Source organism: Heteronotia binoei, chromosome 4 (genome assembly GCF_032191835.1).
Source record: "Heteronotia binoei isolate CCM8104 ecotype False Entrance Well chromosome 4, APGP_CSIRO_Hbin_v1, whole genome shotgun sequence".
Lineage (NCBI taxonomy): Eukaryota > Metazoa > Chordata > Lepidosauria > Squamata > Gekkonidae > Heteronotia > Heteronotia binoei.
In genome coordinates, this window is record NC_083226.1 from 57,834,737 (window position 1) to 57,854,948 (window position 20,212).

At 42.1% G+C, this 20,212-nt stretch overlaps 1 protein-coding gene across 42 annotated transcripts in view; it reads left to right on the forward strand.

The window, feature by feature from the left end:
• PTPRD (protein tyrosine phosphatase receptor type D) overlaps nt 1-20,212 on the forward strand; it is a 1,753,725-nt gene that overhangs the window by 1,571,072 nt on the left and 162,441 nt on the right. For all 42 annotated transcript variants that reach the window (XM_060237318.1, XM_060237320.1, XM_060237317.1 and 39 more), the window contains 3 exons: nt 3,180-3,270; nt 16,430-16,639; nt 18,152-18,312. In XM_060237318.1, coding sequence (XP_060093301.1) covers nt 3,180-3,270; nt 16,430-16,639; nt 18,152-18,312 — 462 coding nt within the window. The remainder of the gene's footprint in view (nt 1-3,179; nt 3,271-16,429; nt 16,640-18,151; nt 18,313-20,212) is intronic.

The following is a 20,212-nucleotide window of genomic DNA, read 5'->3' on the forward strand; positions in this document are numbered from 1 at the left end:
AATTGGCGAAATTTATATCTCAACTCAATTTAGTGGGTAAACAGTCAATTAGGTCCAATATAATCAATCAATTTACAATCAGTATTAAACCTCAAATAATAATAATAAGTGGGTGGGATCCTCAGTTTTTAGCGCTGTAATCCACAGCTGTGGATAATTTATTAGTTGGAGAGCAGATTTTAAAGTGCTAGCGCGCTCAAGTTCTTACAGTTCTTAAAGTGCTAGACAGAGTTAGCATACAGGATATTCTCAGTCTCTTTAAAGTGCCAGTGCAGAGCAGAAAGTGCAGAGGTGTTGCAGAGGTAGCAGAATGTAAAATCACAGTCCATCAAAGTGCTTCAAAATGCTGGTATGCAGTGTTAAAGGAGTTCTTAAGGCACCACAATGATCGTCTTTTATAAGGTGCCAATGCAAATACTAAGGTATAATTTCTTAGATATTACGTTTCTGTCCATGTCACACTCGCCACTGGGTTAGGCCAGCCCACTCCCTCTCCAGGGCCGGGGCGCCCCAACCCCCTGGTTCTTGCACGGACTTTCCTAACACTGAGTTCTTCACCAGCTCATTCTGAAGCACCAGTCTTCGCTCCTCTGCACCCCCCCCCACTCCCGGTCACTTTGTTCTTGTAACTCGCCACTCCCACCTCTCTCGCGACTCGGGCTCCGATTACAATGGCAGCCTCTCACACGGCTCCTCGCTCGCTCACTCCCTTGGCTCTTTGTCCTCACCACCCGGCCAAATCGCTCACCCTGGGCCGCAACCACAGCCTCCGGCAGCCTCTTGCAGCCTCACGTCTCAGTCGCAGAGCAGCGTCCTCTGCTGCACGCTCTGCTCGGTTCGGCCAGTTCCAGCCTCAGCCGATTTCTGGGGCCCCTCTCCAGCTGTTTCCTTCGCCCCGTCGCACCTCCAGGCAAGCTCTCCACTCTCCTCTCCCCCAGCTAATAAGCAAGTTCAAACTGACAGACTTTACACTTTTGTTTTATGTTGTTATGTTGTTGTTTTATGTTGCTGCCTCAGAGCCTCAGCACCTAGGCTCTTACACGTGCCGCCATCTTGTGACTCACAAGACCAAGTATGAGAGCTAAAAATGTGATGAGATGGAGTGGGGCTTGTGGATTTCATTAAGGCCCTCTGTCTTTCTTCCTATAGTTTGAACACTGGCTAAAGGCACTGTTATTTTATGCAGTGTGTTACATGAAACTGCTTTCATTGATGTATTCTTTTATGCAATGTGCTCGGTGAAGCTGCAGTATGTAATACAGTCAAATATATCTGTGTTTAGATTTGGTCTATGTAACGTCAGTTTCTGTACCATATTGCTCCTAGCAACCTTTTCTCTTTTAGGAGAAAAGCTACTAGTCCCTGTATGTGTTCCTCATTGGGAGTGTGGAGAAATGCATTTTATTCCAAGGCTTCATCTCTTCCCAGAATCCAAGCTGAGTTTTTAAAAGTTGTTGTCTATGAACAGTAGACAGGCAGGAGGAGAAAAGTCAATTCCTCCCAAATATCACCTGTACTGTCAGTGACTTTAACAGTACTGAACCACTAATGCTTTTCAAATGCAAATGCACATCCTGGCTAGAAACAATGAAATAGCCAGCCAACACCTTGCCTGAAATCTCATACCCAGAAGCTGGCAAAGTTTTAGAATCAAAGAGTTGGAAGGCACTTCCTGGGTCATCTGGTCTCCCTCACAATGCAGGAAATTCACAAGTACCTCTCCCCTACATACACACACAGTAACCCCTGCTCCAAGCCCAGAAGATGGCGATCAGAAAAGAAAAACTCCAAGATCCCTGGCAAAACTGGCCTGGAAAAAAAAATTCTGCCTGACCACAAAGTGGTGAACAGCAACTCCTGGGCATGTAAGAAGGGCCAAGAGAACTAAGCATGGATGAAACCCTTCCTGCCCTCCTCATCTTGGAATGCAAGGGATTAGCTAAGACTTTTCCAGTGACTCCAGGAAGGAGAGATTTGACACACAGAAGGGGTGGTAAGACAGAAGAGATAAAATCCATTGGCACATACGGAGAATGCTGGATTTCACACTGGGTTTGATCTTGATGACTGCCATTGCCACAAAGGGCTTGCTGCCCAGACAAAGATTCCAAGATAATGGGTAGCTAAAAGAGACTGCCTTAGAATAAGAGCAGCTAAGAAATATATAGAGTTGAGGGATAGGGTACCTTTTTAGTACCTGTTGTTCAGTCCATTTCTGTGCAAGGTATGAATGTGGACTTTTTCCTTTCATTTTATTTTTTTTACTATTCTAAGTGCTGGTAGTTGTTTTCCATACAACTTTTTATACAACAACTTTACTGTTCCAACACACTATTTAAAATGGTTGCAAGGGGAAGGGAGGCATTGGGTTGTTTAGGGGGTGGGGAGAGAGAGCATATCCAGGGATATGTTTGCATAATGATTTAGTGTATTATTAACTGTCTGAAGGAAACTAACTATAATTAACTTTTCTTAAGTGACTGAGTGAAAGGTCTAGGAAAAAAACTCAACAAACATGTTATAACTTGCTGAAAGTTTGTGTAATAGGTATGTTAATGTATTCAGTGTTTAATCATGAGATAATTAATATATACATTCTGTTTTCTTGTTATCTACTTAATATGGTAGTATGATGCTCCAATGTTTGATTCTGGCTTTAATTTTAAAATACTACTACCATATGTCTGTTGCATCTAAAACGGGAAAAACCCTGCCTGACTATAAAAATATTTACATTAAATTCATTATTACATGCTTTTGAATTTATACTTGACCATTGTCAGTAGGGTCCAGTCTATTGCAGAAATTTATACTTCACATAGAAATGTATAATTCATTTGGCAACATAGTAATAATATCCAAGCTGGGTGTATGGAGTAATGTAATTTATTTATTCCTTGAATAGGGCCACTCCATTGATCAGGGTGACTGTGATATGGAGAACATCCAAACATCTGGATAATAGAAATGCTTATAATTGTAAATTAACTTGATATGAGATATCTAAGAATCTTAACATGAGGTAACCCTCAGGCCCAAGCTTGTTGATTATTTTTTCTGGATAGTATACTTCTGTTTAGAAGTTACTCTGTATACAAGTAGGTAGCCTTTCTATTGAAGCAACTTGCCCACACCATACTTTATGCGAACCTCACTGCTATCTTTTGTTTCTTTTGCAGAGGTTACTATATCGTAATTGTGCCTTTGAAGAAGTCTCATGGGAAATTTATCAACCCATGGGAGAGCCCAGATGAAATGGAATTAGATGAGGTACCATATACTTATTTAAGCTCTTCTTTGTGTAAACAAAAAGACAACACCTATGTGCTAGAAGTAGCCTTAATGATTTTGTCCAATTAATGTACCCATATCAGCAATTTTGGCTTTTTTGATATCTTATTTCGTTTTGGCGATAGCCTCTGGGGGCAGAAGCAGAAAGCTAATTACTTGAATTAAAACACATTAAGTTGCAATGAGGCACAAAAAGTGTCTGATCTTTGTTGGCATTAATATTTTATTTCTTGCCGATTGTAAGGCATCACGCAGAAGGTGAAATGAGTTGTCAGCAAAAGTATAATCACCATTGATATGAACTCCAATAAAGGTCTGGTTCATTAATGGGGTATTTGCTAAAACTGAATCAAATGCTAAATTGCAATTTGCTCTGCAGTTTAACCTTTGACCTACCTCACAGTCTCTTTATCTTTCTTCTGTGCTGGAATATTTCTAATTAGAAAATATTTCCTCGATCCTTCAAGCTTTTGTACTCTATATTCCAGAACTGAAAGTAATTTGATAAATGGGAACTTGAATATTCACTAAATACTAAGATTGTGCACAATTAACATGGTTACAGTGCCATCTGAAGCAAAGTAGCACCATTTTAAGCCCACAGACTGTCAGTCACTTCAATTTTGTTTCTTTAAATGTTTATATTGTTTCAGTACTTTTACAGATGTAGCATTCAGAGTCTGACAAGTAGGAACCTGCAAGGACTTGTGAAGGGAGTATCTCATTTCCCCCTCCCTCACTTTTTTCCTTTGTCCTTCTTTGAAAGCCCCCATAACTTCTCCTCTTTACCGACTTCCCACCCAACAGCCAACCTATCTTTATCTGCCCCTCTGTATTTCCCTCCTCCCACCAGCTGCCTCTATTTAGGAAAACTGTGCCAGAGTTGTGTGGTGCTGGCACAGTACAAAAATTTCAAGGACTTGTTCTGGGGAATATCACATTCATCTTTGTGGCTTCTGTGCAGTCCCACTTTGGGACGGCCTGAGGGCAGGCCTGCTGCAGAATAGACTAGGAGAGCCCCTCCTCCCTTGGGCACTTTTCTGCCAAACGATCACCTGACTGGGAGGAGAGGTGCTACTCCCTCAGTTCTTTTTTTGCCACTTACAACAACCTTGTGAGGTGGGTTAGGCTGAAAGTATGTGAATTATACAGCATCACCTAGTGAGTTTCCATGGCAGACTGATGATGGGTCTCCCTCATCCTAGCATGATATGGCTGCTATACCACACTAGCTTTCATAGGGTGGCTGCTGTTGAAAAGTAGCAAGCAGCTAGGCCTAGATAAGTCATGCAAGTCAAGTGATCACCCAGTGGTTGCTGCCAAGTCTGGCCCTGGTAGGTCCTCCCTCAATGGCCAAAACAGCCCTGGAAATGGTCTTGTTTTCCCTTTTACTAACAGAAACCAAGCCTAGAATGTTGTGATTGTCTAGAGCAACTGAGAAATTCTATTTTTTAAAGCAGCAGGTGGTCCTTTTAACATTTTGAGTTTTAATATCCCAAGTGTGGGCTGATCTGCAGATATCTCAATCTGTGAATTGGGCCCACATTGACAGTACAGAAATGTTTCTGCAAACTTGGGGGATCTGCAGATTTTCAGAAAAATCTTTTTTTTAAAAAAATGGGGGGGTTTACATACTCCCAAAGCAATACTATTGCCTGTGCATGTGCAGGGGCAGACAATGCATATATCCCTTCTACATGTTGGCAGCAGTGGTAGGGGGTGCTTGGGAGTCTGGTACAATAAATTTGACAAAAACAGAGCATATGAAACATAAAATCTGTTTGAAGGATGGAAGGATTGGTGGGTATTCTGAGTGGCTATTTTGCTGTTATGCACAATACATCATAGTACAGATAAATTTTTACTAGGCTGCATGTGTAAAATACTGCAGTCCAACTTGCATCTTGCGCTAATTTCCCAGGAAGTTTCCTCTCAGATTACTCAGTTAACATAGTTAGGCCTTAGGTCCTTGTTCCCAAATAAACAAAAGACTTGTGTTTCCTCAAATCCAAATAAACGTATTATTTAATGAAGATAGAGCCAGGTGGGCAGCCCTGTTGGTCAGAAGCAATAGAACAAAGTTGGAGTCCAGTAGCACCTTTAAGATCAACAAAGTTTTAGTCAGAATGTAAGCTTTCATGTGCATAGACATTTCATCAGATGATGAAATGGGGTACAATTATCAGAGTTATGTATAGCTGGTGGGCAGCAGTTAAGCATGCAAAATAGTACCAAGTTTGAATCTATGGCGTAAAAAGCCCATTTTTAAAAACTTGTTGGTAATTAATTCACTTTTGCTCCAGGCTGAGTGGTGCTGCAGTAAGTCATGTGGGGGGCATCCAGTTTGGGTGACCCCACAGTCCCAAGCCCTAGACAAATGCCTAATTTGCCCAGTGGCAGAGCCAGCCCTGGTAAGACCTTGGCCAGAAATCACTGGGAGAATTACCTTGGAATCCTAACCAGGATTACTCAGAAGTAACTCTCAATGAGCTCAGTGTTGTTTACTGGCAGGCAATTTGCGGCCATTTGCAGGTAATAATGCAGGCTTAAAGTACTTAATAGGAATAAAGCACTTGCAGTCACCATGGCTGCACAAAAGATAAAAATGGGAGACAGACACCTTGTCCACATACTACCTTCGAAGGGATTTGTTGCCTCCAAAATTTCCAGCATTCCCTCCTCCCCAAGTTCTCTTTTTCTCTTTGCTTTAGAACAGTGGTCCCCAACCTTTTCTGCACCAAGGACCAGTTTTGTGGAAGACAATTTTTCCATGGACCAGAGGGGCGGGCGATGGTTTTGGGATGATACACTTGTGCACTTTATTTCTATTAGCTTGGTGTGTTGGTTAAGTTGCGGGCTCTTATCTGGGAGAACCGGGTTTGATTTCCTACTACTCCACTTACAGCTGTTGGAATGGCCTTGAAAGGGCAGCTTCTGGGGAGAGCTCTTTCAGCCCCGTCCACCTCACAGGGTGTCTGTTGTGGGAGAGGAAGGTAAAGGAGATTGTGAGCCACTAATAGACTCTGAAATTCAAAGTGGAGGGCAGGATATAAATCCAATGTCATTGTTGTCTTATTATTGTTGTTGTTGTTGTTGTTATTGCATTGTAATATATAATTAAAAAATTATACAACTCATGGGCCAGGAGTTGGGGACCCCTGCTTTAGAAGATTCATGCCACCATCTCCTCCCATAGTCAGTTGGGATCAATATGGAAAGATGATTGATCAGCCGTAAAAGGCTCTCACTTTCTAGCTTTCCTCGACTCACAGAATTTACCTGGGAGTATCCTGCCTAGCCACTGAGTGGTGGATTTGGTTCCAATTCTTGATGGCTGCAATGGAAAACAAACAAATGGAGGTGTCACCACTTTATCAAACCACAGGAGAAAGAAAGCATGTACATGGAGCTTAGTCATAGTGGTTGGAGGTTTACTTAATTAGAAAATACTGGACACTTGGCATCCCTAGCATTTCTTCCAGCAAGTTATTAAAGCAAAGATCTGAGTTTTTCTCAGAGTGTAGAAGAGTGATACTATCAGTTGCCTCCATGATGCCAGGGCTTTTTGTTTGTTTGTTTGTTTTTAGCAGGAACACACAAGAATGCAGTTCTGGCTGGCTTGGTGTTAGGGGGTGTGGTCTAATATGCAAATGAGTTCCTGCTGGGCTTTTTCTACAAAAAAACCCCTGCATGAGCCTAGAGTCACCATCTAGATCCTGAAAACCAACTAGAGCATTCTAGAAACAACCCATTCATCTCTAATAGTCCTCTACTGTCGAAGCAATGAAGCAAGACTTTAGCAGATTATCTGGCCAAATCTACCTCTCTAATCAATCCTTTATCACATATTTTAATTTAATTTTGCCTTTTAAAAGATTTGGCATTATAGAGACAACAGCATTTAACTTCTGCCCTTCCTTAATGTTTGATATAGCTGAACAATAGAAACAGCAATTTGACAACAAAGAATGCCTTTTGCTATTTCCAAACAGTTTTAACCTGTCAATTCAGGTCAAATACAACAGCATTAACAGATTCCATTCTGCTGCTAGATGACATTGAACTTCATCACAATTAAGTTTTTCAGGTCTGTGCTGCTAGTTCCCATAACAAAGGGTCATTTTAATCATTGTGTAAGTTGTGGTGCATTAATCTGTATAATACTTTGAAAAAGAACATTTAATAATTCAAAAAAGTTTGGGTCAGGATGGGCTCTTTCCCACTTTTTTACCGATACAGTTGAGACTGCATTGTAGAATTAATGGTGGAAGAAATAAGATATGCATTGACTGGAAAATGAAAATTGTTTTTGGTACAGAGTTGAAGCCCTTGATATATCTTTCACAGTTTCCTCCAATAGTAGCTTCTAAGCTACGTAAAGGATAAGAAAATATAAAAAGCAAACTGTGGCTACTCTTCATGTACTATCTCATTTGTACTATCTCAGTATTTTTGATGGCTTAAGGCTCCTTTAATTTACATGCTAAAGGTTGCTTAAAGCTATGCAGTCAGTCACTGCACACAGAGTGTTTATGTGCATAAGAACCCCCTTATTAATGCCTAGAAACTGGTCCATTTGTGCTGCAGAGATCCACTCCTCTCTTGCATCTGCCAACCATCAAGGCTGCCCAACAGGCTGGTGGAGGTGGGTAAAAGCAAAAATCCTCCACTTTTTGCCAGGTAACATGCCAGCAGGAGAGGTGAGCTGCCCACAACCTCCCTGCCTCCTTCCCCACAATAGCCGCTCGCTCCAGCACCACACGGGTTCCTCCATTTCACCTTCCTGTGATTCCCCTCCGTACCACCAGTGATCTCTGATTCTGGGGAGGGAGGAGTTGGCTGCCTGATGATATTAAGAAGGAGGCAAAACAGTCCGACACTCAGGTTCTGACACACAGCTGAGAGGGCCAGGCAAGTCCCCATGGAAGTCTGGCTGCAGGCACCCTTGGGTCCCCCCCTCCCACAACATGACTGGACCCACTGAGGTTAAAAATGCTGGAAGCAAAGTTCAAGCAGCAGTTAATTATTTTTAATTAAATTAGCCAGTGCCCCCTGAGGAATTTAAATGCCCCTGACTTTAAAAATCCTGGCTACGTAGGCCTGGAAGAAGCCCAGATACATAAAAGCTTTTGTGACCTTCTACAGACACATTAAGCCTATTTCACAGAGCCCTCTTTGGAGTCAAAAGTCTGTAATAGTCACATGTGTCGAAGTCCTGGTTTTTATTGGGGGTGGGGACAGTGGAACTCCTGAAACAGTGCAGTGATATAGCATTTAAACTGCTATGTTGTCTGACCATGAGCAAATTGGAGAAGTATTGATATTTTATTTATTTATTTTCGTATATTTATAGGCTGCCCTTTCCCATAGGGGCTCAGGGCAGCTTCCAACACATTAAAACAATCAAATCAATTTAAAACAATTAAAACAGTTTAAAATTAAAACAAATTAAGCCACAACTCACAATTAGGTGGTGTGGCAAGGATGGTATTAACAGATTGATTTGGCTCGCTTGTCCCAACCTAGATGTTCAAACCCGGCTATCTTGGTTTCAAAGCATCAGTACAGTGCAGTCGGTGCAGAAGGGCCCGTTTATATGAAGAATAAAAGTGCAAGGAAAGGAGAAGTTTCCTGCATTCTTAGGTGTATCAGTGGCTAAGTTTTTATTTAAAGCAAACTCCACCTTGTTCATGATGAAAATGAGCCTGGCTTATATTTCCTTAACAGATTGGGTCAGATTGGCTTGATTCTTGCACAGAAACAGAGATTTTAAATTAGAATTAAACCATTCTTTAGGATACTAGTTTGTAGGCAAGCAACAAACCACAGTTTTTAACTCATCTTCATTCAGACATGACTATGAATTGGTGCTAAACTGCAGAATTCGAAAACCTTCCATCTCAGCTCTGTTCTCAAGGATACTGGAAGGGAGTATGTGGATAAGCCTGAGAATGAACCAACTTATCATGGACTGACTGGCATTTATTCATTACATTAACACAGCCTAAAAAGGGATCTGCCAAAACAGATACTATTTTTTGTACTGGTTTAACACAAGTTAGTGCATATAGCACTGAGCTCTCTTCGCCTTGTAATATAGTCCATTAGATGGTGGAAAACAGGAGGGCCTGGTGTGACTTTGTCCATGGGGTCGCAAAGAGTTGGACTCGACTGTGCGACTGAACAACAATAGCCCATTAGGGCCATGGCTCAATGGCAAAGCATCTGCTTGGCATGCAGAAGATCCAATTAAATGGATTAGGTAGTAAGTGATGTGGAAGACCTCTGTCTGAGGTTCTGAAAAGCCATGGCCAATCTCAGTGTACAGTACTAACCTTGATGGACCAAGGGTCTGGTTTAGTATTAGTCAGCTTTGGGTGCTCGTGTGTGTAGTACTGTTTAGAAGCTGTGAAATATGAAAATAAATAGAATTTGTTTAAAAGGCAATATATGCTGATAAGTTATTTTCTCAAGGTCATTATAGAAATGTGTTATAAATCAGAGAATTTGAGCCCAGGGCTTCAACATCACAAAGTAATGTTCTAACTGGTCCATCATCTGTCATCTGCAAAGGGCCCTTTGTTAGATGTATCCATCTGAAGCAAATGGTTTGGATATGGAAAAAACTCAAGTAGAATTGTCTGGTACTGTGCATTCTTTAAACCAGGGCTTTTTTTTTAGCAGGAATGCACAGGAACGGAGTTCTGGCTGGCTTGGGGTCAGGGGGTGTGGCCTAGCATGCAAATAATTCCTGCTGAGCTTTTTCTACAAAAAAAGTCTTATGTGAAACAATGGTGATGTCAGGGGCCTAATATGTCAGGGAACTAAATGAGTTCTTTAAACCAGGGCTTTTTTTTTTAGCAGGAATGCACAGGAACGGAGTTCTGGCTGGCTTGGGGTCAGGGGGTGTGGCCTAGCATGCAAATAATTCCTGCTGAGCTTTTTCTACAAAAAAAGTCTTATGTGAAACAATGGTGATGTCAGGGGCCTAATATGTCAGGGAACTAAATGAGTTCTTTAAACCAGGGCTTTTTTTTTTAGCAGGAATGCACAGGAACGGAGTTCTGGCTGGCTTGGGGTCAGGGGGTGTGGCCTAGCATGCAAATAATTCCTGCTGAGCTTTTTCTACAAAAGAAGTCTTATGTGAAACAATGGTGATGTCAGGGGCCTAATATGTCAGGGAACTAAATGAGTTCTTTAAACCAGGGCTTTTTTTTTTTTAGCAGGAATGCACAGGAACGGAGTTCTGGCTGGCTTGGGGTCAGGGGGTGTGGCCTAGCATGCAAATAATTCCCGCTGAGCTTTTTCTACAAAAAAAGTCTTATGTGAAACAATGGTGATGTCAGGGGCCTAATATGTCAGGGAACTAAATGAGTTCCTGCTGGGCTTTTTCTGCAAAAAAAGCCCTGCTTTAAACCAAAACTGTATTGCAAGTTTTAACTTTAACAAAAATCAGCTTGCTCATCAAAGACTTGCAGTGCAATCCTAAGCATGTTTACTCATAAGTAAATTACATAGATTTCTCAGTGTGCATAAAAATGCATCCTTCATCTTGTTATAACCGTTTTAAACAGATATGACCTGGGACCTCATATGGTTGCTATCAACAACATCTGCTACAGAAGCCGTGCTCTGGGGGCCCTCCTATTTGGAGGTACAATGAGTGATTGTTTGTGACTTCTTCTCTTTGTTTAGTGTAACAAAATGGTTTTAAAAAAAACCCTGCTGGTTTCAAGGGTTAATTGCTCATCTTGAAATCATTTTTATAATGACATGTAATTTTGATTAAAACAAAATTCTAATTGTTACTAATTAAAAGCCACTTCTGGAGTTTCATTGAGGAGTACAGGATATATGTGTAATGAAGAAAGCAAAAAGAAGCACTGTTGAAAGTTTTCCATTGCCTGGCATATTATGACTTAGAAAATCAGCCACACGTACAGTATTTCTTCAGTCAAATGCCAGAAGGGATGTGATTATCTAGGTTATCTTTAGCAAATGTGGTGCCTTTGTGATGCTGCTTCCCATTTTTGAAACAGGGTGTTTCATAAAGTGAGAGAAACTGCAGGATGATAAAAAAAAACTAAAATAATAATTAAAATTCTAAATAGACTTTCTGGAAACTAGGATTGCCAATCCCCAGTTGGGATGAGCAATCAAGAGAGAAATATCGATATGGTAAGAGAGAAAATGCAAATGCCTCCATATCTACAAACACCTCAAAGAAATCTTCTTAGAAGAAATTATTATGTATTTATATAAAGTAATCCACAAAAATATTTAAAGTTTATGCAGAGTTTGACCCCTGCAACACCATTTGGCAACGAGACACAACAAATTCAAAAATAAACCAGAAACGTACATGTGCATTCGGTCCATTGTGTTCAAAGCCAAAAGGCTTCCCAACTGTTAATTGTCCTGCATTCCAAAGGTTGTAGAAAATTTGTTCAGATGGAAATCCAACAATTAATTCAAAATTAACCCATATGTATCATGGTTCCAGTAACTTGGTTCCAGTAACTTGGTTCCACCTACTTGATTCTGGCAGCTTAATTTCAGTAACGGGTGGTACCAGTGAAGTTCTACACCACATTACACTGAAGCTTTTTCCAACTCAAGCTCCAAACTTTTTCCAAGTTGAAATTTCTGTATACATGACCAAAAATTACTTTCCAAAGATGCTCAAACATACTGTATTCTTCCAAATGGTTACCAACTCAAGGTAAAGAGAACCTAGATAATCACATCCCCTCTGGCATTTACTGAAGAAATATTGTATGTATGCACAAGAACAAAGGAGAAAAGTCAGACTGCTCCAACTACCGGGGGATAACTCTGCTCTCGATCGCAGGCAAAATCCTTGCCAGAATACTCCTGAACAGACTGGTGCCCACCATTGCAGAAGAACTCCTCCCAGAGAGCCAGTGCAGCTTCAGAGCTAACAGGAGCACCACCGACATGGTATTTGTTCTCAGGCAGCTCCAAGAGAAATGCAGGGAACAGAACAAGGGTCTATATGTGACTTTTGTCGACCTTACCAAAGCTTTCGATACCGTTAGCAGGAAAGGCCTGTGGCAAATCTTGGAACGTTTAGGATGTCCCCCAAGGTTCCTCAGCATGATCATCCAGCTACATGAAGACCAGCGAGGCCAAGTCAGACACTGCAACGACCTCTCGGAGCCCTTCCCAATAGGCACAGGTGTAAAGCAAGGCTGCGTTCTCACGCCAACTCTCTTTACGATCTTCTTTAGCATGATGCTTCAAAGAGCAGTAGATCTAGATGATGACGATGGTGTCTACATCCGCTATCGCACTGATGGCAGCCTGTTCAACCTGAGGCGACTAAAGGCTCACTCCAAGACAATGGAAAAACTCATCCGAGAGCTACTATTTGCTGATGATGCTGCACTTGTCTCCCACTCGGTATCAGCTCTGCAGCATATGACGTCCTGCTTTGCAGAGGCTGCCAAGCTATTCGGCCTAGAAGTTAGTCTGAAGAAGACAGAAGTTCTCCACCAGCCTGCACCCCAGGAAGATTATCACCCTCCCTGCATCATTGTGGGTGAATCAGTACTGAAGACAGTCCAGCAGTTCAGCTACCTGGGGTGCATCATCTCCTCAGATGCCAAGATCGACAAGGAGATTGACAACAGGCTGGCAAAGGCAAACGGTGCATTTGGCCGACTGCACAAAAGAGTGTGGAGCAACAAGCATCTGAAAAAAGGCACAAAGATCAATGTTTACAAAGCGGTTGTGATGACAACCCTCATCTACGGCTCCGAATCGTGGGTTTTATACCATCATCACCTGCGACTCCTTGAGCGCTTTCATCAGCGCTGCCTTCGCACCATCCTCAACATCCACTGGAGTGACTTTGTGACCAACACTGAAGTCCTCAAGAGGGCGGAGGTTACAAGCATCGAAGCACTGCTGTTGAAGACGCAGCTGCGCTGGGCAGGGCATATTTCTAGGATGGAAAACCACCGCCTTCCCAAGATTGCTCTGTATGGCGAACTTTCCACCGGCCATCGAAATAGAGGGGCACCAAAGAAGAGGTACAAGGACTCCTTGAAGAAATCCCTTGGCACCTGTCGCATCAACCATCACCAGTGGTCTGACCTAGCCTCAGATCGCAAAGCATGGAGGCACACCATACACCAGGCTGTCTCTTCCTTTGAGAACGCACGCATAGCTGGTCTTGAGGACAAAAGGAGATTGAGGAAGAATTGCACTGCTACAGCACCAACCCCAAATCAGACTTTTCCCTACAGCCACTGTGGCCGGATCTGCCTGTCCTGCATTGGTCTTGTCAGCCACCAGCGAGCCTGCAGCAGACGTGGACTACTGCACCCTTCTTAAATCTTCGTTCGCGAAGTCAAGCCGAGAGAGAGAGAGAGAGAGATTGTATGTATGGCTGTTTTTCTAAGTCATAATATACCAATAAAAATCTTTCAACACTGCTTCTTCTTTGAGGTGTTTGTGGATATGGAAAAATTTGCTTTTCAATCCTCAGTTAGTGGCAGGGGATCCCCTTGTTTGGAGGCCCTCCTCCCACTTCAGGGTTATCAGAAAGTGGAAGGGATGTTTGAATGTCCACTGTGCATTCCATTATACCCTATGGAGTCTGGTCCCTACAGGGTATAATGAAGTCTCAATCTGTGGATATATGGGGCTTGGGGGAGAGTTGTTTTATGAGGTAGAGGCACCAAATTTGCAGCATAGCATCTGATGCCTTTCCTCAACCCCACCGCCCTCCAAGTTTCAAAAAGATTGGACCAGGGGATCTAATTTTCTCAGCCCCAAAAGAAGATGCCCCATCCTCCATTATTTCCAATGAAGAGAAGGCATTTAAAAGGAACATGGTCTCTTTAAATGTGATGGCCAGAACTCTGGAGTTCAATCATGCTTGTCACAACCTTGCTCTTAGTTCCAACCCCAAAGGACCTGGCGTCTGAACTGGAAACTAAATAACATCGAACTGAGACTTAACAGCAACTAGAATGCTTGAGATCTGGCTATAAGTAATATAAAATGTGTTTCTAAATATTATGAAAGCTATATGAATAAGGCAGTATTAGAGGATGTGGTCTAATATACTACTGAGTTCCTGCTGGGCTTTTTCTACAATTGTGAGCAATTGTTGTATTTTATTTGATAACCTCATTCAAACTAACGATCAGGGGGAAATACCTCAAGTAATGAATGTGATGTTGATGATATATGACAATGGCATCAACTATATCTGAAATATGAATGAAGGAAGGGACACACTTAAGGCCTATTCATTCATGTGGATTACGTGATGTAGATGAGATTTCTATCATCTGCTTTCCCCACCCCACCTCATGCACTTCTCTTTTCACACATGCACATATTTACTTATGTTGTGTCCTATAAGTTTCAGAGAAAGGCAATATACCACACCCAAACGCCAAAATTTTGTCTCAGCATTTCAGTACCTTGTTAACAGAATCAGAATTCTTTATAGTCTTAAACATGCTTGATATTATAAAATTCTGCTGAAGACACATCATGTTAGGATATTTGGCATTAACAGCTCTATCCTGAGTATGTTCTAATGAACTAAGCACAAGTAGGAACTTTGTGTGGAGGGGGGCGTATTTATTTACCAAGCACAACAAGACAATACATATAAGATGCATACCAAAACAAAATCAATGCGTTAGACAAAAAAAAAAGTGTTAGAACTCTGTTGACTTTATGCTTCTATTGCCATGACCATGATTAGAGGTTCATATATAGACTGCTGGATTTCTTTCTTACCTTCTCCTGCTTTTGCATCTCCTTTGCTAATTCCTACTGCCCATAATTCTGGTTCTTTATTAAAGTTGTACAAGAGAGGGACTCACAAGGACATGCATGGGAAGAGAAATACCATCCTCCCTTACAGCAGGTCCCTACTTCTTATCCCCTTCTTCAGCCCCCAGTTGTTTCACTACCTCTGTTTTCTCCTGATTTAAGATCCATAGATCTTCCCCATATTATTGATATGCTTTAAAAATTATTTTGCCAGCATTTATAACTAAAAAAAAATTTCATGCGGAAAAAAATTGAGTATTGCATTGTGTATTATTTGTTTATGAGGCATCACATATTTAAGTTTGCCAGACCCCTGGTCCAGCCAGAGGATCCCCTCATCTTCAAGCTTCCAATCCACCAGTCCCCAGCTGGCCAGCAGAAGAAACCCTACCCCCCAAACAGGGACTTCATTGTGTAACATCCCTGACAAAATGACATCACTCAGAAGTGATATAATCATGTTGCATGACAATGCTCTGGGTTTTGAGCAAACTCTATGGTTTTGTAGCAAAAAATCCACATAGAATTTTTACCTTACAGCATTGCACATGATGTCAGTGATGCAATTACATCACTTCCAAGTGATATCATTGCACCACATGTGCTTTGTGCACACGACAGAAGACTCCAGGACCGGGTCAAGAATCCCCCTGTTGGCAGTGAGGTAGGACCTGACAACACTACATATTATAATCAAATAATGACTTGGTTCAAGGGTTGCCAAGTCCTCTTCATCCCCCAGCAGGAGACAGTCATGCATGCACTGCGTGATGAAATGGCATCACCTGGAAGTGATGTCATCAAAATGGTGGTACCCATGCAGGGCTGCTCTAGGCATTTCCAGAAAAAAACTCTATGGTTTTCCCCGGACACTCTAGCCACTTGGGAGGTTAAAACTCTATGGTACAATAGAGTTTTACCTCCCAAATGGCTAGAGTGTCCGGGAAAACCATAGAGTATTCCCAGAAACGCCTAGAGCAGCCCCGCATGGGCGCTGCCATTTTGATGATGTCACTTCCAGGTGACGTCATCGCACCAGTGACACGGGAGGTTCCTTGTGCCGGCCCAATCTTAGTTTTTTAAAATAGCATATAGTATTAGCTGCTTGTGCTCCTTGTCGCTTACTAGCTTAAGTGATAAGATTTAGCATAGCTAAGGTTTGTAATGCAGTGAAAATAAATTGTAATTTTGTACATTCCTGGACTGATTCCCCCCCCCCCCATCATCCTGTCAATAGTTATGGCCATGTTGTTTACAGTTATCTTTCTGTTGTTCCTTTCTCTTCCTCTACTCTTTTTTTTTTCTTTTCTGTCTACAGCTACTTAAGGAAATAGCACGGAAACGCAGAAGCCTTCGTTTGGGGAGAGAAGCAGATTTAAAGCCATATATTGCAGCACACTTTGAAGTACTTCCTACTGAGTTTACCCTTGGGGATAAGAAACAGTATGGTGGCTTTGAGAACAAGCAGCTCCAAAATGGCCAAGAATATGTTGTCTTTATTTTAGCTGTTATGGAGCATTCAGAATCTGTAAGTTGACTGCACGTTTTAAGCTGTTGATTTGTTTCTAAAATGTATTTATGTCACATTCCTTTTGTTATCTTCCGTAAGGTCAATTATGCACTGTGTAAAATTGTACTTTTCAAAAATCCATATATACTTTCAGTAACTTCCCAAGCTTTGGAGTTAACTTTCTTGTTAAAGGCTTTTTTAATTAAATTCTTATACTTTAGCAGTCTTGTATAAGGATAAATACTATGTATATATTCAATACAGAACAATATTATATGTATATATTCAATACAGAACACTTTCCTTATGCATTCTTCCCCTCCTTCTTCCCCTTTTCTCCCTTTCCCCCCCTCTTGTTACTTTTATTCATTTTTTCTTAACTGGATGAAAATCAGACGCTGAATTCAAAAGGATAAATATTTACACTAATCAATATACATTTTAAGCTTCATCTTAATCATCATCTTAATCATCATTGTATCCAGGGCTTTTTTTGAGGAGGAACACAGTTCCAGCTGGCTTGGCATTGGGGGTGTGGCCTAATATGCAAATACTGGGCTTTTTCTACATTAAAAGACCTGATCGTATCCTGTTCAAATTCTAAACTTTGTTTCTTGAAATCACTGGTCACTCCTGAGTCCTGAAGTTAATGTATCTTTCTGCTGTGCCTTTTTAAAGAAGGATTCTTTCTTGCCTAGAGACACATTGCTCATACATTGGTGCTCATTGCCAAACATCTTTGGAAAAAGAGAACTAATCAAGGACATGCTCAGCTAGCTTCTTTAATTACAGTAATTTGCCACTGACTTTATCAGTGAAATGTAATAAAGTTAGAAAATAACGTAACAAAAAGTAGAATTCCTGAGGTGATCTAAATAATTAGTTGTCTTTTCCTTCTTATGTAATTCATCTCTTTCTTATGTGCCTTTTATGCTTCAGTTGTTTTAACTGCATGTAATACAGCTTAAGAAATAATTAAGCAGTCATGGAATAAAAATTGTGGGAATGTGCAGTAGACATTCATGTTTTAACATACATTGAGTTACTTGGTATCTTCCAAATTGGCTCTTAAACCTGCCATATATTTGTTAGGGTCTGAGCCTGTTATGTTTAATTAATCAGAGTCAAAGGCTTGATAGCTCTTTTTTATAATAATTTGTATCCTGCCCTCCCCTACGAAGCAGGCTCAGAGCAGCTCACAACACAGGCACATCAACAATTAACACAATACATATTATAAGTACATACATAATTATAACTCAACCATTTTACGAAAGTTTTGTCTGTTTGATTGTAAAGGAGAAGCTTTCTTTAATCTGTTTTTTACTGTTATTGCTGTGTTTTGCAGTCATCATCTAGGCTCTTCCTTTTCTACTTTTGTATTGAAATTTTTGGAAAGATAATTACAGGAACAAAAATGTTGCACAAAGTTCAATATCCTTGGCTCCACTTTGACAGGAACGCTATTTTGCAGCATTTTAAAAAATCTTTCCTGCTATATCATTAAATAGAAATATTATTTCCCTTTAGACCATGTATGCAACCAGCCCATATTCGGAAACTGTTGTGTCAGTGGATCTTAATCCCCAACCAATTACAGATGAAGAAGAAGGCTTGATCTGGGTTGTAGGACCAGTTCTAGCAGTTGTGTTTATCATCTGTATTGTTATAGCTATACTACTTTATAAAAGGTAAGTTTACAAAATAGTTTTGAAAGAATAGCATCCTTTAGACATTTTGAACATTATGAGAAATTCTGGAGGCAGAAAAAAATGCAGTAACAGCTTTATCAACTATTTTAAAGTTATTCCATAATAGGAATTTAAAGATCTTCTTTGTGGTCTCTGTTGTTCACACTCATGGGATAGAGCGCCTGCGCCGAGCCCCGAATCAGTACCTAAAAAGCCCGGGATTTTTTTTGTGCTCGGCACCAACGGGCACACGCAGGCATGCTCGCCGGCGCCAGTGCGAGGATCCCGCCAGTTCCTTTCTGACCGCTGCGTTGAGAGGATCTCCTTTCGTGTCCCCGGTCGGTAAAGTAATCTTGGATTGCTTTTTTTGCCTGTTATATATAGCCCATTTGTTATTTTCTTAGTGTAGTTAGTTAGATAGTTGTTAGATAGTTAGTGTTGTTTAAAAAAAAGTTTGTTGGACTTGCCCTTCGGTGCTTGTTTTCCCCCCGTGTTTTCCCCCTCAGAGACTTTCCTGGGTGGGGTTTTTTCCTGGGCATCTATGGAAAGTCGTTGGGGGTTTTTAAAGAGGTGCCGCTCCTGTGGGAAGAAGATTGTCTCCCCCCAATGGCCATTCCCTCTGTCTCCTCTGTCTGGGTGAGGGACATTGCGTTGATTCTTGCGCACACTGTATGAGTTTCTCCAAACAAACTCGTAAGAATCGAGCGGCGAGGCTTTCTACGTCTTTGGTCGAGTCGGCACATCATCCTCAAAAGATGGCATCGGGCCCGTCGGTACTGATGGGTGAGGCCACGGCCCCAACAGTCACATCGGCTGAGACTTCGCCGATCAGGACCGAGATGCCGGTCGAGCACGGGCGTTCCACGAAACGGCCTTCTGAAGGGTCAGTGGACACCCTGGCTAAGAGGCATCAGGATGACTCGGGAACCCTATCATCCACACCAAAGAAGGTGAAATTGAAGGAGAACCGGAAGAGACCATCCCGCACCCCTTCGCCTTCGCATGACGCTTCAACATCGACAACTCCACCGAGGAAGATCTTGGCATCCCCGCATCGTAGCCCCTCGGTGTCGAGAGGCAGTGCTTCGCAGCTGCTCCTATCGGAGCACGAGATCAACCTGACTCAGCGCTCCCATTCTTCAGGGTCCAGGTGTCACAGTGAGAGCGACTCGGTTTCAGAGGTGGAGGTGTCGGTGCTGATGGAGCCTTCGGCACCGATGGATCATGCGAGAGGCTGGAGAGAATGGAACCGACTACAGTAGCTCGTCGCTTCCCACTGCTTCCACCATGGGAGCAGTGCCAATGGCCTCCTTATGCTTATCCCTACCCACCGTACCAATGGTACCCTCCTCGCGAGTTTGCAGACTGGGACCAGCAGTCCGAGGCATCCCACATATCCAGGCTGTCTCAACATTCTAGACAGCGTCCTTCAGCATCAATCTCTGTCCCGCCTGACAGACATGGCGTAGTGGTGGAGGAAGTTCAACTTTGGTCGTCAGTGTCGATCCGGTCACCTGTCAGAGAGTGTACTATGGTGCTCTCAGAACGTTCTCTATACAGACAGTCTTCATCGTTGGACTCCGAGGTCGGTACTGACGATCTGGACCGGGCTTTGGAACCTTCCCCAGTGTCTCATACGGCTGAGGATCTTCCCATCTCACCGTGGGAGGATCTGAAGTCGTACGGGGACCTGGTGAAGAGGATGGCACTCTCCCTCTCACTTCCAGTGACACAGCTGCAATCCATTATAGACGATAACGTGTTTGACATCATACAACGGGATATGTCTACCACGGTTGCCCTGCCGGTGACGAAGGTCATCCTACAGGCGGTGAAGGAGCCCTGGACGAAGCCTGCTTCTACACCCATGTCATCGAGAAGGTTCGACCATATGTACCTT